Source organism: Diabrotica virgifera, chromosome 3 (genome assembly GCF_917563875.1).
Source record: "Diabrotica virgifera virgifera chromosome 3, PGI_DIABVI_V3a".
NCBI classification, from domain to species: Eukaryota; Metazoa; Arthropoda; class Insecta; order Coleoptera; family Chrysomelidae; genus Diabrotica; species Diabrotica virgifera.
In genome coordinates, this window is record NC_065445.1 from 266,507,534 (window position 1) to 266,534,958 (window position 27,425).

At 32.5% G+C, this 27,425-nt stretch overlaps 1 protein-coding gene and 1 long non-coding RNA gene across 4 annotated transcripts in view; one reads left to right on the forward strand and one right to left on the reverse strand.

Moving 5' to 3' along the window:
• Positions 1-27,425, forward strand: part of LOC114326321 (autophagy-related protein 13 homolog) — a 110,428-nt gene that overhangs the window by 25,133 nt on the left and 57,870 nt on the right. For all 3 annotated transcript variants that reach the window (XM_050646167.1, XM_050646166.1, XM_028274652.2), the window contains exon 3: positions 3,167-3,377. In XM_050646167.1, the coding sequence (XP_050502124.1) occupies positions 3,167-3,377 (211 nt within the window). The remainder of the gene's footprint in view (positions 1-3,166; positions 3,378-27,425) is intronic.
• Positions 22,537-27,223, reverse strand: LOC114326331 (uncharacterized). Its single transcript, XR_007696974.1, has 2 exons — positions 26,680-27,223; positions 22,537-22,881 (listed from the first exon to the last, which is right to left on the reverse strand). It is a non-coding gene; the product is annotated as an uncharacterized LOC114326331 (long non-coding RNA).

The following is a 27,425-nucleotide window of genomic DNA, read 5'->3' on the forward strand; positions in this document are numbered from 1 at the left end:
AAGAAAATAGTTAACCAGTGGATCTGTTAAACTCTTTCAAAAACATCAATATTTACATCAAACTCATAAAAAACTGTGCTATTTCTCATACATTTCGGTTTTGGTTGTGGTAAGACGCTGATTATATTTTCAAACTGGATATTTTTACTGTTGGATTGTCTTCTTTGAAGAGCGCAAATGCTTCTTTCACAGTCATGTTCATATGCTGCAACTGTACTTTGCTTCTTTTACCACTTTCTGGGTCTTTTATTGATTTAAAATCTTTGATTCCAGGAGTCTGCCTACTAATACTGTCTGTGGCATAAAAGTCTTTGACTAACACAATAGTCTCTTCTGGTGTTGAACTTTTCGAGAGCACGCTCTTGTCATTAAACAGGTTTTTTGCCACTTTTGGGAAGGACTCGTTTATAAGTTTACATAAGACAGCAGATTTTTTACTAGGGCTAAAAGGAAGCACATTTTTGACTCTCTTTACCGCTTTTCCCAGTGATTGTGGCCTCTTAAAAGAACCCAATTCTGACACACAAGGGGATGTTTCAGCTAGTTTATTAGACATTTCAGTCATTCTCTTTTTTTTCCTGTATAGCCGTTTCCGGAGTCTTTCTTTTTCTTTGTAATCTTTACATACCTTGGTAGAGTGTAACATTCTTGTCTTTAAACTATCTCGCCTCTTTTTGTCCCTGGTCTTCTCTTTCTCCTTGTGGGCTTCATACTTTTCCTTATCTTCCTTTAATTTTTGCCTGTGCTTCTTCATGCGTTCTGCAGACGTGGTCTTCGCCATTATGGAAAAAAATAATAATTTTTAGTAAATTTATAAAGTTACACAATGAGTTTAACTGTTGTGTTATGGTCAAGTTAATGCCTATTCTGAACTAACCTTAAAATTTCATAAGAAAACATCTACTTCAAAAATTATGAGGTAAAACCATCAATACTCACAAACACTGTCACGGGTGGGACAAAACTTAAACTCGTAATATAAATTGTAGTTTTTGTTGTTTTTATGATAAATCAGTGGCAATAGGCTAATTTTAACCTAAAAGTAACTACTACAAATTTTCAACATAACTCTTCACTTATTAATGATGAAATTTGTACTTTTCCATCTTTTCCTGTCACGGGTGGGACATTGATGTATGATTTTCTTTAGAAGCTAATAAATAGTAAACAACTTACCTTGAAAATATGTATGAAATGTGAGTGTATGGTACAAGATCTCTTCATCAAACATACATCCAACAACAATCAACAATCAGCTGTGATTAGATGAAATAAAAATACCAACCCGAAAGAAAAAAATATCATAAAGTTACTATGGATGTATAAAGTAAACTTTATGGTCTGATTTCTCCTTAAAAAAATTTTTTTTTGAAAAAATAATTTCTGGACGAAGTTTTTTATACTTTTAAGATTACAAAAAAGTAAGAGTCCATTAATGAAAATGAATTTAATTTTTTCCACACAAGGCTCATTTTTCATGGAATGACCCTAATATATTTATTTTAATAGGTAAAAAGAACGTGAAAATGTCTCGACAGAGGGTTTGTTATTCTAGCGAGGGTATGACCGCACAGGCTGTATGCTGTGACTCTACTGAACTACAAACATCAGTTTGTCATTATGAACCGTCTTCGAATGCATTTAAAAAGTGATTTATTGACATAAGGTCTGATATGGTAATTTATTAAATGTGGAATTTTTGTTTCCCATACATAAACTGAACAGGCCATTAACATCTGGTTTCGTATAGATATTATGAGCCGAAAGAATGTGAATTTTAAATGCGACCTATTATTTTATTTTGAAAAAGTTATTAAAAATTCAAAATTAAAATTAGCAAAATAGTAATTGAAGCATGTCGCCACATTCTTGTCGACCCTCTCTAGGTTTACCCTCCAATGTCAGATGTATGTTGTCAACAGGGTTTTTTGAGATCACTATGTACCTAGTTGGTTTTATTTATATTCTGTGTTAGTCCCATCTTGTTGCTTTCTCTGTTAATGATTTCTAGGAGAGTTTGTAAATCGTCTATATTCTCTGCCATGATTGCAGTATCGTCTACAAATCTTATGTTATTAATGATGCTCCCTCCAGTCCTTACACCTTCAGTTCTTTCCCATAGTGCCTCCTGAAATTTTAGTTAGTAGTACACATTAAAGGGGAGTACACTTCATAGTTGGGTTGGGAGTACACATTAGTCTGACTCACTCCTCTTTGAATTTCCACTTTGTTTGTCTCACTATCTTCTACCCGTACGACATCTGTATGCTACTATCTATGTTGAGGAGTGGGCAATAGTTCCTTTAATTCCGCTGGCCTTTGACTGTTCCTTCTACTACTATGTTGAATAGTGGTTGACAAGGAATCGCCTTGTAGTATTCCTGTTTCTATTCCATACCCATTTTTGTTAATCTGATTAGCTTTATCGGTGTATGGTGTATCTTGACTTTTCATGTTATTAAATATTTTATTTCTTCCAATACGGTCAAGGGCTTATCTGAAGTCTACAAAGAGGACGTTAGATATGAGTTCTATGTTGTGGTCGTGGCATTTCTCACTTGTTTGTGTAATTATGTGGATCGCATCTGTAACGGATATGCCTACCCTGAATCCTTGCTGGTAGTCCCCAATTATTTTCTCTGAGAATTGAGTTTTGTCATATGAGGACTGTTGGAAGATATATTCCTCTATAGTTGTTAGAATCTGTTATTTCTCTTCTGCCTTCTTTCCAATCCTCGGACATTTCTTTTGCTTTCCATTTTCCATACTCTACTAGGTTGTAGATACTCTAACTAACAGGATGTAGAAAACCCCCCTTCCGTTTTGAATCAACTCGCTGGAAATTATTTCATCGGAGCCAGGCAGTTTTTGTGTTTTATTTTTTAATGATGTGTAAATATTCGTCATATGTTGGTATCCTTATATCATTATTTTTTATGTTTGCTGTTGTCAGCCCAAGCCAATTTGATCTGAGTAAATAAACATTTCAATTTTGTTTATTCTCATTCGAAGATTCTTAGATGTAATTCGAATGGTTATAAAAATTTCTCGAATATTTGAAAGACGTGTATTTAAACAAAGACGTGTATTTATACAAGGTAATAGAAAAATGCTATAACATTAATTACTAAAATTGAATTAATTAGTTTTTGTTTGGTTGTTTCAGGTGAGCCGTTGATTCAATGTCTCGGAGAAGACTTCAACAAAGTCCAGATTGGTCAGATCTGCACACCCATCGGCACGTTAAACCTTTCCGTTTCGTACCGCACCAAAATGACAATTTCACCGACACAAACCGGACGACAGAACTCGATCATGTTGAAAAGCGACCATTTCAACACCAAGATGAGTCCGAAGAGTAGGAGAAATAACCAAAAGTGAGTGTTTTGATATTCATACATTAACAAGTATGGGAAAAAGTGCATGTATCATACGGGAGCTGTACGCTCCCGAGGAAACTGAAGCTGTTTTCACTTGAAGATCCTGTTTGTGTGGGGGGATTATTCCATTCTGGGTTTGTTTGTACAGTTTCTGGTGTTACTTCGCTGTTTCCACGATACGTCTCTCCGGTCTTCTCTCTCTTTGATTGTCCTTCCTGTATTTCCAATTTCCATACTCAGTAAGTCTTAAGTAAGTCTTCTTACACTTGTTGTCTCCATCTCAGTTTAGGTGTGCCTCTGGTGGTATCCATTCCGTTATAACTCTTAACAGATTGCTCTTCTCTCTTCCCATTATGTATTCATACCATCTAATTCTCTGTGCTTTGACTTGCATCCTCTTCGTTTTCCCTTTATGGTCCCAGTATTTTTCTCATAATATTTCTTCCAAAAACTTTCAGTTGTTTTTTAATTTTTGCAAGTGGGGGGGCCAGCTCAACACGGGTTAATTTTATTTGTAGCCCAGTAAATGAACGGGAAATACGGCGATACCGTGTAATTTTCAGGGGCAACTCCGAATTGTATGAAATTTTGGATTTAGGTTCTACTTACCCTCCACTTCAAAGTTGAAATTGTGCCGTTGGTTGCTTTTACTTGGGGGGTAACAGTCACCCCTTCTCGGGGGTGAAAAAACATACCTTCAAGATAAGACCGGAAATGGATAAATTAACTGATTTTAAGCAACTTTTGTTCTATAGAGTTTTTTATGTAAGTCAATATTTTTCGAGATATTTGCGATTGAAAATGTTTATTTTTCGACAAAAAAACTACGTCTTCAAATGGTCTTTCGCAAATAACTCAAAAACTAAATATTTGATCGAAAAAAATATTCTTAGCAAAAGCGTAGATTATAAAAAACCGAAAAAAATGGTGTATCAGTAAAGTCTATCAGTCGAGTAAAAACAAAGTTGTAGCTCATGAAAAATACGTTCTTATTCGTCTAATTCCAAATATTTTAAGGTGAAATCACCGAAAAATTAAGCACTTTTCGGGAAAAACCTATCACTTTTTTTAAACTGTTTATAAAAAGCTTTATTTTAATTGTTTATAAAAGCTTTTAGCATTAAAAATAAGCGAGTTACGCTCAAAATAAAGTTGGCCATCTTTTTTTTTGGTAAAAGAATCATGTAAGTCTCCCCGTGTTTAGCTCTCCAAATGAAATTAATCGCTACCGCTTTACAAACAATTTACTTACTTATCTATTTTTTATATATGTTCTGTCAGTCTCACCGGTTTAAAGTGCTTATTTTTGAAAGGGTTCTAGTTGAAAAAGCTGGAACGGGTCACTAATCACGAGTGTATGCAAAAATTTTGAACAGCCATAAATATCTTCACCAATGTTTGTCTTACGGAAAAACAAAATGAAACTAGCATATTTATAATAACAAAGCCTACATTTTTTTACTCTTTAAGATTTTTCTTATCACTAATACTTTTTAAGTTATTTTGAAAAAAGGAAATTTTTCAAAAATTTTTAGAAAACTTTTTTTACTATAAAACCAATTTTTTTCAAAAATAAGCACTTCAAACCAGTCAAACTTACAGATCATATAAACAATATACATACAGTTAAAATAAATGGTAAAGCGGTAACGATTAATTTTATTTGTGGTGCTAAATAGAGGCAGGTTTTCACGATTTTTTTTTATCAAAACAAAGGGCCAACTTTTTTTTTCAGTGTAACTCGTTTATTTTTGACGATAGAAACTTTTGTAAAAAACATATTATATAAAGCTTTTTTTAGATACTTTAAAAATGGTAATAAGCTTTTCCCGAAAAGTGCTTAATTTTTCGGTGATTTCGCGTTGAATTATTTCGATTTGGAATTAGACGAATAAAAACGTATTTGTCATGAGCTACAATTTTGCTTTTACTCAATTTATATATTTTACTGACACACCATTTGTTTCGTTTTTTTATAAGCTACACTTTTCCTAAGAAAATTTTTTTCAATAAAATATTTACTTTTTGAGTTATTTGCGAAAAACGGTCTGAAAACGTAGTTTTTTTTTAAGAAAAATCAACATTTTCAATCACCAATAACTCGAAAAGTATTGACTTACGTAAAAAACTTTATAGAACTAAAGTTGCTTATAATCTGTCAATTTATCCATTTCCGGGCTTATTTTAAACACGCGTTTTTCACCCCCCGAGAAGGGGTGACTGTCACCCCCAAAGTAAAAGCAACCAACGGCACAGATTCAACTTTGAAGTGGAGGGTAAGTAGAACGTAAATCCAAATTTTCGTGCAATTCGGAGTTGCCCCTGAAAATTACACTCCAAAAGGTCATTTATTGGGCTATTGACATTTTACTCTCTTGTAAGTCAAGGATCATTGTTCTTCTGTTTAGTCTGTCAAACGTCTGAAAGTCTAGAAAGAGTATATGTGTTTTTCCGTCGTACACACATGTTTTCTCTATCGCTTGTATGGATGGCTTCTATCGTGGATATTCCTGTTCTTTTTGATACCCTACCGGTATGCTTTCTCCTATGCTTTGATCAGTGTACATTGTTAATGTGTGTCTCTAATTATACCAGTCATTACTTTATATCTTACATTCAGTAAATTAATGGTTAGGTAGTTTATAAATATTCTGTGGTCTCCTTGTTTTGGGATTGGGATGAGATTGGGATTGTAACAACTGGGTTGTAAGAAGCCAAGGCAGCACCTGGATACTTCTCTGCAAATTTGATAGAATTTCTGTATCTTCTTCCTGCTTCCTATCATAACATAGTCTATCTGATTTCTTATGATTTTACCCTCTGTGTCCTGAGGCAACTTTCAGATGTATAATTTTCTCGGTGGAAGCTTGTATAACGTATATAGCGATACGCTATAATTACTATTTCTGCTAATTTTATTTAATTTTTAATTATTTTTTCTCAAAAACGAAACAACATTAGTCATTCAAAATTCACATGTAAATACAGAGCGGATGCTAAGAGGGACACGTTTTACGAAATGAAATGTTATCCTAAACAGATTGTATAAGATTAATGTTTCTTTCAAAGAAACACTTAATTGATTACGATGCCCCCAGAGTGCCACACTCGTCATGTCAATTTCTTAAAATCCATAAAAGTTTCTCATCCTTAAAACGCAGAAGCAGAATTTATGGCTTTTCTGGTCATTATCTAAAACCGCAAAATGAGTCGACATGATAAGTGTGGTTCGAAGGAGGCAGTTCATTCCCAGCATCCGCACGAGGTAGACACACCCCTGTCGTCGCTAACAACATACTCTTTCGAGAACTAAACACAACACCTTTTTGTTACCAAAATAAATAAAACATTTACCGTTCCTTTTGTTACATTTATTTTTATTGTTTTCAATTAATTCCGTCAACATCACCACCGGAATCCTCCTATGCTTTGATATGTGTACATTGTTAATGTGTGTCTCTAATTATACCAGTCATTACTTTATATGTTACATTCAGTAAATTAATGGTTAGGTAGTTTATAAATATTCTGTGGTCTCCTTGTTTTGGGATTGGGATTGTAACAACTGGGTTGTAAGAAGCCAAGGCAGGACCTGGATACTTCTCTGCAAATTTGATAGAATTTCTGTATCTTCTTCCTGATTCCTATCATAACATAGTCTATCTGATTTCTTATGATTTTACCCTCTGTGTCCTGAGGCAACTTTCAGATATATAATTTTCTCGGTGGAAGCTTGTATAACGTATATTTTATTACTTTTTCTTGGATATTCGACCTCCTCTGTTATTAGCTTTGAGTAATTATCATAAAAACTTGCCATCTTATTGTCTATTCTTGTAAACTTGAGTCTCTAACCTCGATTAAAACGCCAATAAATGATTGAATAATACACAATTTCGACTTGTAATCCACCTCATGACCTTTTCCGAGGGTCTTTTCGGAAACCGAAACCATGTAAATGCAATATGTAACAATTACATTCCTCAGCTTATTGTTATTGTTAATTTTTTGTTGTTGTTACGTTAGACAAAAATTACGGTTTTACGACAATCACTCATGGGTTATTCAGTTTCTTTAATGAATAAATGTAACGACTTGATGATAAGTCAAAACCTGTATCGTCGATGTCCTTACAAATCACTCAATTACCTGTGAATCCTGCATATATTTCATTATTTATACTGATGGGCAAAAAATGCAACACCTAAAAGGATTTCTTTAAATATTTATTTATGGAAGTATACATTATCTATTCTTTCTTATTATTTGATAACATAAACAAATTTGCAACGTAATTTTCATCATCATCATTCTCTTTGCCTTATCCTTATGCGAGGTCGGTTTTCCTAATTGCATTCATCCACACAATTCTATCTTGGGTCATATCAATATTAATCCCCTTTACCAACATGTCCTGCCTAATTGTCTCCGCCCAGGTCTTCTTTGGTCTTCCTCTCCTACTCCTTCCAGGAATCTACACTTCAGCAATTCTTCGTATTGGATGATTAACGTCTCGACGTTGAACATGACCAAACCATCTCAACCTATGCTCTCTCATTTTGGCATCAATTGGTGCCACACCTAGACTTCCCCTAATATACTCATTTTTAATTTTATTCTTTTATTGTCACTCCACTCATCCATCTAAGCATTCGTTGTTCTTCTTTTTTTTCACTGCCCAACACTCAGTTCCGTACATCGTAGCCGGTCTTATGGCTGTTTTATAGAATTTTCCTTTCAGCTTCATTGGAACTTTTCTGTCACACAACACACCACTCGCTTCCTTCCACTTCATCCATCCAGCCCTAATTCTACTGCATGCATCTCCATCTATTTCTCCATTACTCTGTAACAGGGTTGGCAAAAACCAAGGTTTTTTCGAAAAAACCAAAAAAAAAACAGGTTTTTTGGTTTAAACCAGGTTTTTTTTGATACAAAGTAAAGTTTAAAAACTTTAAAAATGAATAAATTATTTTATAAAATTAACTAATAAACAATGAAAAAAATGATAAGACAACTTTTATTTTTATTTAGGTACACACACAAAAAAATTATATAACAAAAAAAACATCATCAAACGTTATAATATTCAAAATAACTAATAGTATAGTATAAATAGTTGATCCAAAAGATGGCATAACCCAGACATCCAAAGTGAAAGTTATCCTTCAACACCAAATTGTTGTATATGGTCCACACAATGTCCAGAAAAAAGCAACACCATTTTGAGCGCCGGGTTTGGGGGGGGGGGGGGGAGAAATCGGTAAATTGGTAGTTTTTTAAGTTTTTCGCCAATATTTCTAAAACTATGCGGTTTAGCATGAACAACCCTCTATACAAAATTTTTCTACATTAAATTTGAAATAAAAAAGGCCCTATGCATAATCTTTCTAAAATGAATGGTTCCAAAGTTACGGAGGTAGTATAGTATAACTGGTCCAAAAAAAGGCCTAACCAAAACATCAAAAGTAAAAGTTTTCCTCCAACACCAAAATGTTCTATATGGTCCACATATTGTTCAGTAAAAACTTACACCATTTTGAGCATACGGTTTGGGAGGGAGATGGGAGAGAAGCCGGTAAATTAGTAGTTTTTTTACGTTTTTCGTCAATATTTCTAAAACTAGGCTTTATCTTAAACAATGTTATATACAAAAATGTTCTACATGAAATTTAAAACAAAATATGTTCTATACATAATTGTTATAAAAAAACGGTTCCAGAGTTACAGAGGGTGAAAAGTCGAAGTTTTCGATACTTTTTATATTTTTTGGGCAATATTTATGATATAACTATACCAAAAACCCAGACATGCAAAGTGAAAGTAATCCTCCAACACCAAATTGTTCTATATAGTCCACATAATGTTCAGAATAAAGTCACACCATTTTGAGCGTCGGGTTTGGGAGGGAGAGGGGAGAGAAATCGGTAAATATAAAAAGTATCGAAAACCTCCACTTTTCACCCTCCGTAACTCTGGAACAGTTGATTTTATAACAATTATGTATAGAACCTTTTTTGTTTTAAATTTTATGTAGAATATTCTTCTATAGAACATTCCTTACGCTAAAGCATAGTATTAGAAATATTGACGAAAACTTAAAATAACTACTAATTTACCGACTTCTCCCCCATCTCCCCACCAAACCGGACGCTCAAAATGGTGTAACTTTTTACTGAACAATATGTGGACTATATAGAACAATTTGGTGTTGAAGGAAAACTTTTACTTTCGATGTCTGGGTTAGGCCTTTTTTTGGACCAATTATACTATACTACCTCCGTAACTTTGGAACCGTTCATTTTAGAAGGGTTATGCATAGGGCCTTTTTTATTTCAAATTTAATGTAGAACAATTTTGTGTAGAGGGTTGTTCATGCTAAACCGCTTAGTTTTAGAAATATTGACGAAAAGCGTAAAAAACTACGAATTTGCAGATTTCTCCCCCTTCTCCCCCCCCCAAACCTGACGCTCAAAATGGTGTGACTTTTTTCTGAACATTATGTGGACCATATAGAACAATTTGGTGTTGGAGGATAACTTTCACTTTGGATGTCTTGGTTTGGGTCTAACTATACCATACTATAAGTGCAAAAGTAAAAAAATAAAAATTATTTATCTTAATTTTCTTCATTTGCGGCAGCTGTAGTAAAAACTTCAAATCAAAACACTAGTTTGGAGGCTCAGTAAAAAAATAAAAATAAAAAAACCAGATTTAAACTAACTGGTTTTTTTAAGAAAAAAAACAGCTGGTTTAAACCTTGGTTTAAACCAAGGTTTTAAGCATGATGGTTTAAACCTGCCAACGTAGCTCTGTAATACCTGCCTGTGTATTAGGGTGGTGCGAAAAAAGTCAAGTTGATAACTCCGTGTCGCTATAGTGTCGAAAAGTTGCGATTGGTAATTACAAGAAAAACAAAAAAAAGAATTATTCAAATCGGACTTTATCTTCCGATCCCGGAAAAAAAGTGAAATTTTACCTTTTTTCAAATTTTTTTATTTATCCTCCATGTACGTTTTATTTACCGATATAGTAAAATTTATTTACAGTTTGTATGGATGAGTAATAAAAAAAAATAGTTTTACGCATTTAACGAATCCGCGCAAGGTTAATCAAAATAATCAAAATCTATAACAATTTGAAATTTTTGATGATTTTGATAAATTAAAAAATATTTAGTTATCTCATTTTTCTGTTATATTGTGAAGCTTTTCGCTTGTTTAGATATGGTATGATAATATTTAAACAACCCAGAACTCACAACGAGGCGGTGGTTGCACTTCTAGGTCCACCCACACCCTTCTCTCCAACCAACCAATGAGTGTGTGTGTTTTTTACATTATTTACAAGTGTACATATCTTTTGATCTGTTTGTGTCCAACTTTTAAACGCCAACTTTGTATTGTGATTTGGGTAGTAAAATCTGGCAGCATGTACACCTGGTTCCAAAAAAAACTGATACGACTCTTGAAGCGTATTTTGTAGAAAATTGAGCAGTGTATTTTGAAGGATAAATACTTAATATTTACATACTGTCAATGTCACTGCCAAATCTTAAAATTTGTCAGATAGCTTATTCTGTTCCACGGTTATTAGACTTTATTATTAATACTTTCTCCGCAACTGAGGGTATCTTATCAGCTGTATTGTTTTTAAACAATAGATGATAAAATAAAAATATTGACAGTTCAAAAATGTGAACATTACTGCATTGTGTGTGGCCTAAGTTTGGGCTGAAAACTGAAATGTATTACATTTTTACAAAATTTTGGAATATGTTTAATTACGTAGACCAATTTTAACAGTTGTTTTCAATACAGATTTCAATCCTCTACAAATAGTTTCTAATGTCTTTTGATGTCAAATAATTAGGGAAGCTGGAATTCAACAGTTTAGAATTTTACATTGAGTTAAGGCAAAATTGTGACGCATGTCAAAATTCTCAATGTATTTTAATTCTATTCATTTTTTTTTCGAATCTTGAGAAAACTCATAAATATTTTTGAAAAATTTAAACTCAGAATGAGAGACTACATTATTACCGTGGGCTGAAAGTCCCTGAAAACTTCTATAATGTTTATTTTAATAAGTTACAGGGCTGAATTGAAAATTAATTTGTTTTGTTGTATAATCCACGTTTACAATAATTATGTGACCTATTTGATGTAAAAACTATCATTTATATACTATTTATAAAATACAGGAATTCAAAATAAATAAACATTTAGACCTTAATAATTAGTACAATTTATGAATTAACATAATATGTAATCAGTTGTTTGTTGTTTGTTTATTTTATTATTTGTCTGTCATAATAAATATAATGTCAGATCAATCAAATACACTGCTCAACATGATCAAATCTTACTAAGAGTCGTATCAGTTTTTTTAGGAACCGGCTGTACCTTGATCTAAGTGTTGCCCTGATGAATCCATCTCTTGATTGGGACCCACGACCCACATGCATAAAGCAAGAAACCCATTATGAACAGCCAGCACGGCACAGCCCGGCACGGCACAGGACAGTCCAAATTCATTTGTATAGTTTTAAATGCAACGTAACCCATTATGAACAGCCAGCCCGGCCCGGCACAGGCCAGCACGCAAACGGAACGGCCGAAATTCTCCGAGTAGAATAAAATCCGTTGGAGTCGAACGGCCAGGAACGGCCAGTCGGCGCCAGTGTGTCATAATTGTTATAAAATATTATATTGTTGATTTTTTAATTGAAAGCGCGTTGTTTCTTTTGAAATAATACGGACGAACTTTTAATTGAGAGTGTCAGAGAATACCCATTTTTGTATGATGCATCGGACCCAGGTTATCACGATAGCAAGAAAAAGGACAATGCATAGGTACAAATATCCGAACATTCTGATCAATGGACAGGTACGTACATTATCTTTTAACCATGAATTCGTTTTTTTAACATGATATATTCATTAAAATTGTGTAGTTTATGTCTTTTAAAAACTTTTATTTTACGATAGTTTTTAAAATATATCATAGATGCCATGATGCGTTTCTAAAATAAAATTAAAACAATACATAACATTTTTCTCCTATATATTATAGAGATGGGCTAAATTATGGAATAAATTCATTTTCTCTAAAATGGACGGCTTTGGAGAAAACTCCCGAAACACGTCGATTTTTATTTTTAAATTACAATTTTTTGGCATATATTTCATACTAGTGACGTTATCCATCTGAGCGTGATGACGTAATCTATGATTATTTTAAATGGGAATATGGGTCGTGTGGCATCTCATTTGTGGCCAAAAAATACTTTTTTAATTAAATTAATTGACGAAAAAAGAAGAATGTATGCAATTTATTTAACTCAAAATACTTTCTAATGATGTCAGAAAATAGAAAAAAATGTTTATTTGGCAAAAAACATTGCTTTTCGCTTAAATTAAATGTTCAAACTGTCAAGAGGTAGGTGGGAGGCTGTTTGTGATTTAATTTAAGTGAAACGAAATGTTTATTTGTGAAATAAACATTTTTTTCTATTTACTGACAGCAGTACAATGTATTTTGAGTTAAATAAATTACATACATTCTTCTTTTTGCGTCAATTAATGTAATTTAAAAATTATTGTTTTGGCCACCCTGTATAAATAATGATATTATTGTTTATATTACTGAATAGAGGATTGAACATCCTTTCAAATGAGATGCCACACAACCCCTATTCCCATTTAAAAAAATCATCGATTACATCATTAAGCTCAGATGAATGACGTCTCTAGTATGAAATACAGAGGAACCTCGATTATCCGTCAGGGCACCGGACCAAGGGTATGACGGATAATCGAGAAGACGATTAACAGAACATTAAAAAAATAAAAATCATACTGTTATGGTGACACACAGATATTAACTAATAATTTGTGTGATGTACATTTTTATTTTCGGCTTGCGATTCTAAAAATAGAACTCTAAAAGTATGGTATCATTTATCATTACCTATTTAAATTGAAATTTAATCCAGAGCCCTGAATAAGAACAAAAATTATTTACATAAAAAAATGCGGTGTTGGCATAACTGCACGTGTACATTTCAATGAATTTCGTTTGGCTTATCGCAATGCTCAAACAAAATGAATTGATGACTCAATTTTTACTTGTGTATACAATATAACTTAATGGACCCTGACGGTTAACAGAGGTGACGGATAATCGAGGTTCCACTGTATATGCGAAAAAATTGTAATTTAAAAGTAAAAATAGACCTGTTTTGGTATTTTCTTCCAAAGCCGTCCATTTTAGAGAAAATGAATTTATTCGATAATTTAGCCCCTCTCTGTATATATTTTATTAATAAAAATACATTATCATTTATGGCAAATGATCATTTTTCCGGTGCCGTGCCGCGCTGGCCGTTACAAATGGGTTTTTGGACGGGCCGGCCTGTGCTGTGCCGTGCTGGCCGTTCATAATGGGTTTCTTGCTTTAGACGATGCAACAAACGTGACCAACTTTCAACCCAGACAGCCCAGAACCCACAACGAGGAGGTGGTTGCACTTCTAGCTCCACCCACACCCTTCTCTCCACCAACCAATGATAGTGAATGAGTGTGTGTTTTTTGCATTGTTTACATAATATATTATGTACATTTCTTTTTGATCTGTTTGTGTCCAGCTTTTAAACGCCAACTTTGTATTGTGATTTGGTGGTAAAATCTGGCAGCATGGACCTTGATTTAAGTGTTGCCCTGATAAATCCATCTCTTGAGTGGAGCCCACATAATACATTAGACATTAGACGATGCTTTCGTGACCAACTCTACGCACCGCTCGTCGGCTTGCGTGTGACAGGGATATAGTATTTTTACTACAAAAACGTTATTACGTAGGTCAAAATTTTTGACGTAAGAGAACTGTCAAAACATTAGAATGTGACTTTTCATTATTGCCATGTTTATTATATGTACGTATAGTATTTTTACTACAAAAGCGATATTACGTAGGTCAAAATTTTTGACGTAAAAGAACTGTCAAAACATTAGAATGTGACTTTTCATTATTCCTATGTTTATTATAAACACGGCAATAATGAAAAGTCACATTCTAATGTTTTGACAGTTCTCTTACGTCAAAAATTTTGACCTACGTAATAACGTTTTTGTAGTAAAAATACTATAGTTTTGTACATTTCAGTCTGGCATGTCGGCCGATGTAATGCAATGACATATCTTCATTTGAAACTCTTCGAAGAAGTGGTGAAGAAGATAGTTTTGCAACATTACAGTCTATTAGAGAGCATTAAAAGCCGGACAGACTAACGCCAAGGGCTAAAGTATTAGAAATTGCATTCGTCCTACTTTAAAGGACACCGCACACATCTTATGGAAAATATAATGTCATTCAAATTCAATAAAATTTATACGAATATATTCGTTTTAAATTAATGGTCAATTCTTATCATTGCGCCAACTCTTAATTATGTTTAATTACGGCGCAAATTGCAAATAAAGTTTATCGAAATCACATTTTTGAAGTTCATAAAAATGTGATTTACAATCACTATTAGTCTGGGTGCTATTCAAAACAGCTTAAACCCCGCTGGGCCTAAGCGGATTAGTGAAATTAATCCGCTGATTTATGGAGTACCGATAATGTGGGTATTTTAAAATATTGTTTCTATCTCTAACTTATGTACGTACCCATTTGATTTCAGATTAATTTATATCAATTTCTGCTCTTATTATTGAAAATTCAGAGTTGGCGCAATGATAAGATTTGACCGTTAATTTGAAACGAATCTATTCATATAAATTTTATTGAATTTGAGTGACATTATATTTTCCGTAAGATGTGTGCGGTGTGCGAAGCACAGGACTACGCAGAAATAATAGACTGGAATGTTGCAAAACTATCTTATCCACCAGTTCTTCGCAGAGTTTCAAATGAAGATATAAGTTCCTGCATTACATCATGCCAGACTGGAATGTACAAAACTATCCATACAGTGTAACAGAAAAATGAGATAACTAAATATTTTTTAATTTATCAAAATGATTAAAAATTTCAAATTTTTATAGATTTTGATTGACCGGACCTTGCGGGATCGGAAGATACTCATTAAATGCGTAAAACTATTTTTTTTGTTACTCAACCATGCAAACTCTAAATAAATTTTACTATAGCGATAAATAAAACGTACATGGAGGTTATATAAAAAAATTTTGAAGAAAAAAGGTAAAATTTCGTTTTTTTTTTCATAATCTTTAGGCCCGTTGCGGGATCGGAAGATAAAGTCCGATTTGAATAATTCATTTTTTGTTTTTCTTGTAATTACCAATCGCAACTTTTCCGCACTATAACAGGAGAGTCATTTGAAATTTTGTTTGGGGGGGCAAGCACTATATATACAATACATTATATATGATGTTATGATGAATATTGATGTATTTTTTATAAATTTCAGTCATTTTTTAGCCCAAATGACGCCCCTGCACTATAGCGACACGGAGTTAACAACTTGACTTTTTTCGCACCACCCTAATACACAGGCAGCTTGAACCAGTAATTCGGTACTGACAGCTAGAAGCTGCAAAGTTGCAGTTGAATTCAACCGCAACCTTGCAGCTTTAAGCTATCGACACCGACTGCATTAAGCTGTCCGTGTATGGAGGCACTTATGATAGATTTATATAAACAGCTCATTGCAGTCAATACTTTATATGTTTTTATGTATTTTTCTGTGAATTAATAGACCTGTGGCTCCAGTTCTTAGCACCTTCATTTTTTGCTATTTGATTTGTAACGTGATATTGACAATAAGTGTACTCTGTACTCTAAGAACTGATAAAACCTTCGATTCTAGTCAAAACACAAAATCTTTGCCAATGCCATTTAAATATCTCAGAACCTTTTCCTGTTATATCTTAAGTCTTATCATTGACTGACCTTGACAATTATCGTGCCCCTTTATTAATCGATGTATACAATAGGGAAAACGAAATGCTGTGAATTGTTAATGATAATTCAGTGTAAGTACCAAATGGTTCTGAATGTGGCATTTTTGTATTATTTACTCCGAAAAAGTATTTTTCTTCTACTTTCTTCTTCTTCTTTAAGTGCCGTCTCCTATTCGGAGGTTGGATATCATCATCACTATCTTTACTCTATCTACCGCTGCTCTAAAGAGTTCTATAGAACTGCATTTAAACCACTCCCTTAAATTCTTCAACCATGACACTCTCCTTCTTCCTATACTCCTTCCGCCTCTTATCTTTCCCTGTAACATCAGCCTTAGTATTTCATTATGCTGTCCCCTCATTACGTGTCATAGATATTGTAACTTTCTTATTTTTATTGTGTTTATTATTTTGTATTATTTGCCCATTTATCGCAATACTTCCGTGTTCGATTTCTTCCATGTCTTTCGTGTCCATGTTGTTCTTAGCATCCTCCTGTAACACCACATTTCAAATGACTGTAGCTTATTTATGTGTTCTTGATTCAATGTCCAGCTTCTGGTTTTCAGAGTTCTTGCTCTCAGTTCTAATGTTGCAGAGAATTTTTTTTATTATTACGAACGGATTTCTTGTTATTTCTATCCTGGCCCTTATTTCTGTTGTTTGATCATTATTGTCTGAAATCCAGGTTCCTAGGTATTTGTATTTATCAACCCGTTTGTATATTTGTATCGGTACATTTGCCAAATGTATGTTTGTTTGTATATTTGTTTTCTTAGTTATTATCATGTATTTGGTCTCTTTTATATTCATTTTTAGTCCATATTTTTGACACAGAAACCGTTTGTTTTGTTAGTAGTAATTGGAGTTGTTTAGCAGAGCTTCCCATAATTACGGTGTCATTTTTCATATCTTATGTTGTTAATAGATCTTCCGTTAATTATCTTCTTTAAAATACCACAAATGGCCTAATTTACTTGTGCCTAGATTTTTCCTCTTTTTCGTTAATTCGTTTTATTAGTTGTTTTACAGGAAATATGAAATTATTTACGATTTATCAAAAATGCTTAAAAAAACATTGGTGATGTGTGTATATTATCAGTTGTTTACGTTACCTTAACGTTTTTTAAGTAAATATTCCTATTCATTAGGTTTGTAAATATGAACTTTAATATTTATAGTTACTTTACATAATTTTCCGTGATAACATTTACGTCTTTGAGCGCACTAAATGCATAAAAAACTGGTCTACTGATTTCATTTTGCTTGCATAGGAATAAGTAATCAATGCTTAAGCTTAAGCTTCCAAAAATGCAGTCGCAAAAATTCAAGACCATTAGTTAGGCAGAACATAACTATAAATGTCCACAACTTCACAGATGACAACCACATAGAAAAACAGGTCTATCATAATTATTAAGATGGTTACCACATTAGACCACATGGTACCATGTGGTAGTCATATTGATTTGTAATCACATCAGATGTGAATTTTTAATATTTGAAAGGATTTTCACCCTAAGATCAGAGGTTTAGCCCTGTATCTAATAATTGTTTAATATTTATATGTCAACTCTTCTATGAGGCATTTGTGACCTATAAGACGAAGCTTTGAAGGTGGCATGTGCAATGCCGAAAGTACTTAGCTGATTTTAATAAATAATTTTACACATTATTAGTTTTTTGAAAAAATACACCTGTTGCCAGTTTGATCTATAATGTTACTTATTTCTTGAAACGAATAGATGCATTAAACATTTAAAAACAAATTGTGCTTATAATTAAAATAAAAAAAAATTTTAATAACACGGAAATACTAAAAATCACATTTTAACTAAACCTTTTATTTATAACAGATGTTCAATGTGACGCCCCTTTACCTCAATAAGCTTATCAATTCTTACTTACCGCTTTATTTTTAAATTCAAATACAGTAGAGCGTCGATTATCCGAACTAATTGGGGGACATGGGTGTTCGGAAAACCGATTTGTTCGGATAATCGAACTATATTGAGATTGTCATACATATTTATCCACAAGTGAATAAAAACCATATGTATCTAACCTAACTGTATATTTGATTATACCTTGATAATGGCAAATAGCAATTAAACAAAAAAGTGCAGTCTTTGTAACAACATATTTTTGGATACACAGTTGAAGAAAATTGAAGATATTTTAAGCGGTCATTACTAACGCTTACTCCAGTACTCGAGTGCGGGACGCGGGAGTCGGGAGTTCGGATAACTGTTCGTTCGGTTGATCGACGTTCGGATAATCGACGCTCTACTGTATCTCGAAAAATAATGACTTTATCGTTACGAATAAAGAGGATATTATTTACATAGAAAGTATTGGAGCAATTCCACCAGTGCCGTAGAATTTGGGAAGGGTCAACCAGTCACTTTCCCCTTGCGCCTCTGGTAGTAGCAAGAAACGTTTAACAAAATTTAGTATGGTGTACAGTACTAACAGTACCCATACTTCCTGCCAAGTATGACAAAGTTATGTGAAATATTTTTGAAGTATTGGGTACAAATAGTTTTTAAGCTTCTATATAAAACCCCTGTAGCTCAGTAAGGAGTCACATTTTAGTTAAGTGATTTGGGTAAAACCTAATATTTTGAGCCCAGGAATCTGCAGTTAAAATATTTCGAGTAATTAAACACCCTGTATATATTTTTTAAATTCCTATATCCAAATTACCAATAAAAAGTTATACAGCCAACTACTGAGAATATTTTCCCTTTGTGAATTTTTTTATTTTAAGTTTGCCTAAAATTTTTTCAATTATTTCAATAAATTGTTACCTGAGAAATTTTATTGTAATGATCGGAATATATTTTTTTAATATTTTATTCTAAAAATAGATTTAATCCGACGAAAATAACCTTCACTGTGAAAATAATCTGTTTCACATTTTTTTACGCAATATCAAAATAACCTCCTAAATTCGCGGTTGTTGATTCTGTGCGTATGAGTCGATTGTCACGTAACAATTAAGAAATAAAAGACAGAATCTTAGTGATTTCTAACGCGGCGGCGATACCTTCATTTACAGGTTGGACCACTTTCTCAAAACGTTTACATAACTAATACCTATTATAATAATTTCCTACGCTTTCATCGAAGTTTCTTGAAGAATGTAAATGTCGAAACTAATCAAAATCTAATTTTAGCGTTTGTATATACATAAATTTATGTATATTTTTGTCTATTAATCTTCTTAATCGAATAGTTATAGTTTTGGTTATAGTCGTGGGACAATACTCAAGAGATTCGTATCGGAAAGGCAAAAAGTGCAATTCTTGACTATGAGCTCTGTGTTCAAGAGCCGTGACCTCACTCTAAAAACAAAAATAAGGCTCCTCAAACGTTACGTGTACTCAGTGCTTCTATACAGAGTAGAAACGTTGACATTGAAGGTAGAAACTCTATCGAAACTTCAGGCTTTTGAAGCCTGAATGACTCTCGGCCATATCTCAGGAACCGTTTATAGTACAGCTTTGAGAAAAAAATATTTATAACAAAAGTTGCCTCGGGAAATGCCTGGAAATTAATTCCATAATTGTAGGTTCACCGCTAGAGGGCGTAATTTAATATCAAAAATTAAAAAATCAAAATTTTACAAAATTTGCCGAATGAAAGGGCACTGGAAATCCGATCATCGCTTTCTTCATAAAATTCTGCGCATATTTGATTTCACAAGTTTAAGTCTACCTTTGCAAATAAGAGGTGGTAGTGAGTGGGAACCTTGTTATGAAAAAATGGATGTAAGTCCGGTTCTGCTCAATCTAATTTTGCAAACTTGGTCTTGTTGAAAACAGTTCTTTTTCGTCAATGTAAGAGTTATAATTTCAAAAGAGCCTATTAAGCAATATACCAGCTAGAAGGCGTTATTTAATTATTTTCAGAAATCTAGTTATCTTTGGAAAATATTAAATACAAGTATGCATTTTAAATCCTGTATTACAAAACTAGATCAAATTAGCAACAGAATAGCGAAAACCGCATTTCGATCCCTTTTTTTTTTTGTCTGGAGATATCTTAAGAAACGTGTAAATTTTAAACCTAACCGTTACTGTCACCAGTAAACGAAGTTAGGTAGTGTGCTGTGGAAAAAATAAAGAAACATTTTCCAGATGTCAACGTATATAATTAATTATTAAAACAACAATAAGACAAACAACACTATAAAATATAACACAGAAATAAAAACAACTACTTAGTGACGACTTAAATGTTCAAATTATTCCCATCCTTTTTTATTCAAGCATTTACTCTTTCAAGAGTAGATTCAACAGCAGTCTTAATTTCTGCCGTCGAAATGCTTTGAATGGGGTTTCGTATTCTCTGGATCATTTGTTCTCGAGTAGGCCTAGCTGCTAAAACAAGGTCTTTAATCCGTCCCCAGTCCCCATACCTAAATAAAAGTGAAATACCAAACCGTCCCCACAACAAACAGTTAAATCTGGTGATAGTCAGATAATTGGATCCTTTCTTTTTGATAATGCTATTATTGGTGAACGCTATCTAATTTTTTTAAGGAATGAATTGCCTCTTTTTCTGGAAGATGTACCGCTAGCAGTTCGTATACAAATTTAAGAGGCCTCTAAAATTTAACTTTTAACGGTCCTCTAAAACTTTTAGGTTAGATTGACATTCTATCAACACATATTATAGAGGGTCGCTAAAATAATATTTTTTAGAGGAATCCTCTAAAAGGCTTTGGAACAAATACGGCAATGTCGCACGTTGATCGTTTTTGAACAGTGATGTGGGAGAGAGGGGATTAGACGCAAGCGATCGGTCTGTATATTTTAGATGGGACCACTTGTCGGCTCTTGGTGCTCCATGTAATATGGCGATGGGCAGGTCCGGATTCAAATTAATTCAAGTTGTATTTACGATTTACTATTTTATTTTCGAATCAGCATCGAGGTAGATTAATAATAATAGTTATTTGGAATAAAATTAGTTTCATTTTTATTACTTTTGAAGTACAGTTTAATAATAATAAACAAATTTAATAATAATAATAATAAAATTTTATTAAAGTAAAGTTTCATAAAATGTACAAAGCCGGTCAATGATATGATTTAAAAATTGTATAATATATATTTAAAAGAAATAAAAAAGCGTACAAAATAAGTACTAAATAAACATAAAAACTCACTGAAGTAGAGCTACGTTTTATACAGTGCGTCCATAAAGTAACGCATAAATTCATTATTTCGTAAACCGGAGACTTTAAGGACAAATCCCGAAGCAGGTCGATTTTTACTTTTAAATTACGATTTTTTGGTATACATATACTGGTGACGTCATCCATCTTGGCGTGATGAGGCAATCGATGATTTTTTAAATGAGAATAGGAATCATGTAATAGCTCATTTGAAAGGGTATATAATTCTCTATTCAATAAGATAAACATTAATATAATTAATTATATGGGCTGTCCAAAAATGGTTTTTTAAATTAAATTAATTGGTACAAAAAGATCGTGCCAAAAAATATAAAAATGTTTTATTTAAAAAATAAATATTGATTTTCGCTTAAGCGTAATGTTAAACTTCCAAGAGGCAGGTGGGTGGCAGCTCTAACATTGAATTTAAGCGAAAAGCAATATTTATTATTTGTCAAATAAACATGTACATGTATTCCTGTTTTCTGACAAAAGTGAAACGAATTTTGAATTAAATAAGTTACATACTTTTTTCTTTTTGTCTCAATTAATTTAATTAAACAAATCTTTTTGGACACCCTGTATAAATAATTATGTTATTGTTTGTATTAGTAAATAGAGAATTACATACCCTTGCAAATGAGCTATCACATGACCCCTATTCTCATTTGAAAAATTCATCGATTATGTTATGACGTTTGACCCCCAGATGGATGACGTCACTAGTATGACATATCTGCCAGAAAATTGTAATTTAAAAATAAAAATCGACTTGTTTCGGAATTTTTCGTTAAAGTCGCCGGTTTACGAAATAATGAATTTATGCGTTACTTTATGGACGCACTGTATATACTTTTAGTATTGAAACGATAAACTACTCCAGACAATAAACTACTCCAAATAATATAGAAAAATAACATTTCAACCAACTATGATAGTTATCATTTACCCAAGACCAGCTCAATCTGCCACGTTGTGAGTCCACCTTGTCTTAATCAAAAATATGAACATTGAAAATCTAGAATGAAAGCAAACAAAACAATATTTTAACTAATCATGTTTATTATTCAATAAAGATATAATTAAAATAATGACTTATTAAATTCAATAACATAATATATTCAAATCCTTGCCAAAAACTAACAATTTTTAGATTATACTTATAGCTGTTGGTATTGGTTCGATGGTAACTCCTTGATGTTGAATGGTACTGCTGTAGACTTGTAGACCTGGGCAGATGTTGTGGCCTCAGGTCGCTGCAACTAGAGATGTTGGGTGCTGCTCTCTGTTGGATGCATCCTGTTCCTTTTTGCCTTGAAGTAGCACCACCAGTGATGTATGAGGCTGGAGGCTCCCGAAGGGAGGAAATATTGATTTTTTCCAAAAACTAGAAAATAAAATACATATCAGACATCAAGAAGTAGAGAAACCAAAGTATGCCAAGTCTGCCATTTTTAAGAAATAATCAGAAAGAGTAGCAGATGACAAAAATACATTAAATGGAATTATTATTAATTCTTACTATTTAGTTAAAATTATCTGATTAACCACGTGCATATATCGTCGCCTTAGTACTATAACTTGATAACTCCAAAATTGACGTTTTTGAGATAACTAGTTCACACGATGTATTTTATTTGCCTCCATATTGTGTAAAAACTTGATAGCTCACTTCAAATGGGTTAGGTATTTATTTATGATTGACGAAAGTTGATAAAACTGAAATGCCACTAATATTCAGTGCTAAAACTTGACAAGATAAGTTATCAAGCTATTATTTAATCGAAATAATCGTGAATACGACATACACTGAATGCTATAACTAGATAACTCGAGTTATCTAGTTTTAGCACGGGTTTCTCTGAAACCATTGAACTTACCACATAATTGCTATGTGTTCATTCGGTTCATTTTAATGCAAAAATTCGAGAATTGTTAGCAGATCTGGCAACCTCCATGACAGAGGGCTAATTTTCAACAAAATAATGTTTAAAATATTAGTTGTGTTAAAAAGTTCACTTATATGCGACTTAGCACAACATGCGACATTACCAAATGCTAACATTATGGTAGTGCTAAAAGTTGATAACTTTAATTTTTCATGTTTTTTTCCATATTGGAAAACAAATTTACACCATATTTCTAAATAGATCAGTTGCCAAAAAGTTAAGGAACAGTATTTTAGAGCCGCAGAGTGAATTCCGTATTTACCAACATCATGGCAGCAGCACAAATATCCTTAAAATCTTTAAACTCGTTTATCTCAAAACTACTAATTTCGAGTTATCAAGTTATAGTATTAAGGCGACGATATGTAAGTCAAAAAAGAAATATTTAAAATTAAAATATCAGAACACATGCTTTTAGAAGATGCGAGGTTAGGTATATAAAAAAATGGTTATAAAAAATTAATACAGGCTTAGGAAAATTTGTACAGTGTACAATTAGTACACTAGACACTTACCCCAAAAGAATAAGGTGATCTGATGAATAAAAATGTTTTATTTTTGAAGCTCCTTTTGGCTTTTATAAATTAATTTTAACAAGAAATAAAGAAAACAAGAACAGAAAGTTCTAACCAGGAAATAATATAATATATTATTATATACTATGATATACTACTGCATATTATGCAGTAGTAATCGTTCAGTAGTTAAGTCAATGAATATGCAGCAGAACCTCGATTATCCGTCAGGGCACCGGACCAAGAGTATGACGGATAATCGAAAAGACGGTTAACAGAACATTAAAAAAAATGAAAATTCATGGTACAACTCTCAAATTTCATTTGTATGGTTTGTTTGACAATATAAGAGGGATTTGTGTTCGTAAAATCGAATCAATTTAAAATATTCTGAAATCTTTGTTTCTCTTACTGTTGCTTCACATTTTGCGACGGCTGAATTTCTTAATCGGCATCAGATCATGCAATCTACTTTATTGGCTTCTTCTTGTTGAGAATTCCACTCGATGAATTATTGCATATGTGATACAGCTTCTCTAGATTATTTACGCAAACCTTTGTCAGTTACAATAGGTTCATCAACATGGCTACAGTCAAATTCCAAGTCTTTATCAGCTTCTGAATCTGTTTGGTCCACATTTATTGCCATTTCAACGATTTCTTTATCTGTCAGCAATGGATAGCCGTTTGTGTCCTCATCACAAATCAAATTAACTTTTTTTATTTGTTTACATTAAAGTTTTTGCTTATGTAGTCAATAAAACTTCTATATGTACCTACCCTGACGGTTAACAGAGGTGACGGTTAATGGAGAGACGGATAATCGAGGTTCCACTGTAGTTAGTTTAAATTAATAATCATAAAAAATTTCAAAGTATCAAAATAATTTTCAGGTGTTACTCTGGGGAGAATAAAAAAACATTACCCAATGAATTGTAGTATTCATCACACTAAAATTATTCATTTATTATTAATAAATGACTGCAGAGAGTATCTATCTCTGGAGAAAAAAATGAATGTGCTTTAAAAAAGTATGTAATTAATTCAAAATCATAAAGACTTATAGCATAAAGTCTAACTAATAGTCAAAGTTAAAGTTCATCATCAAGTAATAATCAAATTTAATTAATAGGGCTTTTCATTCACAGTCATTTGTTTCGAGTTTCTGTCACATGTCGTATAATCCGTGTATATTAATATTATATACAGATTATACAACATCTGACAGAAGCTCGAAACAAATGACAATCGATGAAAAACCCTATAATCCAAGTGTAAGTAATATTCAAAGATAAATAAGTTAACTGACTAGTAATCAAAGTTAAATAATGTAGGTATTTAACATACAAATGCAATTATTCATGTCTCTATATAAGATAAAAGGTGTATAACCAAAGTTAAAGTATATATATAGTGGATATCATATCCTACATAAATTAATATACAAGCTAGTGGAGCTGCAAACGAATGAATCTCAAACAAAACACCAATACTCTGGATAATGAGTACCTAAAATAAGGTAATAATAATAATCCATATAATAATGTGAGTAAAAGCATATACGGTGATAAAAATAATACAAGTAAAATATAATACAAAGAAATGCAAATTCAAATATAGATAAACCATTACAAAATAAGTACTAATTATACCGATCACCCGAATAAGACAAAGTTCTACACCAACGGGTTTAGAAACTTCCTAAAACTAGTCCTAAAAACCTTAACCAATAAGTTAATAAAGAAAGAGAGATAGTGATATATAAAACAAATGTTACTTCCATCAAATGCTTACCAAGGATCTACACCAGAGAACGAAATGTATGTATATGTATATAAGCATAAATATGATTTACAAAAGATGGAAAATAGCAAATGCTCGTAGCTAAACTACAATCATACTTCAAAGCACCATAATCCTACACCAAATTTCTAAAAGATCCCGTTTCACGGTCACCTTTCAGTACAGACTCTTACGAAGAACAGTATTATATTTTAAGCAATTGATAATTTTTTGTTCTAAGAAGTAAATATTAGTAAACATAAAATAATAAAACAGTAATATATAAATAATTAGGGCATTGTTAAATAAAAAAGGTTGTTAAATATAATGTTTATCATAATTAGATCAGTGTAATAATGCAAAAAGATGAAAATTGCAAAATATAATGCTTTACAAACAAAAATTATTGAGATTCAACACCACTAGAAGAAGTTTGGTTTAAATTAATATCCTGAATATGAAAAGAAGAACAATAACAATAAAAGAACTCAATTAAAGAAAAGAACATGAAAATTTTCCTAATCTTTACCGTAAAAGTAAAGTAGGTACATTATATACCATCCGAATGAAAAAGTTCGATAAAACGACAAAAGTTTTGGTAGCTATATAAAATAGGTAATAAATACATGAAAACAACTAGGAAATGTAAGAATAAGTAAAATGAAACTAAGTGATAATACAAGATTCAAATGCACTTTGAAGAGTATGCACAGAGTACACAGTAGTACACATAAAAAGAACGTAAAAAGCTTGTATGTACTGAGAAAAAATTACCCATAATATGACAACGTATGAAAATGTCTCTTGGGTTTTGAAAAGTTACTACAAATCAAAAGTTATTGAAAAAAAACAGAAAACATACCATGTGGAGATTAATATCAAGGTCTCTAACCAACCTAATAACCTATTTAATTTTTTAATATGTATAATTATTGTTACCTGAGATTCACCAATTGTAGGGACTGCGTTTTCTCGCAAACGAATACAAACTAATGAAGTCCGATCTACATCCCTCTCGGCAAAATGTTTCGTACACAATTTGCTACTGGTGGCTGGTTCCCAATTCTCTCTGTGTACAAACTGTACCCAAGCCTTTCTCCTTTCAACATGTTTGGGAAAACTACAACCATAATATAAACCCAGTTAAAAAATTACCTATTATTTTTACAGGCAGCATTACTACAATTGAAGTAATACGGCTCTGTACACTGTTTGTAGGTGCATACTAACCTATGAAATGTTATCCCCTGGAGTTTTTCTGGTTCTTTCGTTTGTTATTTGTACACAGAAGAAAAGCACACGAAGCCATGGTACTATTATTATCAATAAATAACCCTAAACTCACTCAAAACTTTAAAAAATTGAACTTTTACAGGCATCAACGCTACACTACTACTAATGCTACATGAGCTCCATCCAACATGGCGGAAGCGATCCCATCTGCGTCGCCGTAGGTCACATCCCCTCTCTCCCACATCACTGTTTTTGAACTACTTTTAACCTAGAAATTGACCGAAAACTGACTGTCAAGGGCTCTCTTTCCTTGTCTAAGGTCAAGGGCCAAAAATCTTAAGAAAGAAGAAGAAAGTGACAGTTTGCTAGAAAATCATATTTATTTTATTTAATTATTTTTTAGTAAAACTCTTATTTTCCAATTAAACATTTTTATTTATCAAGTTATACAT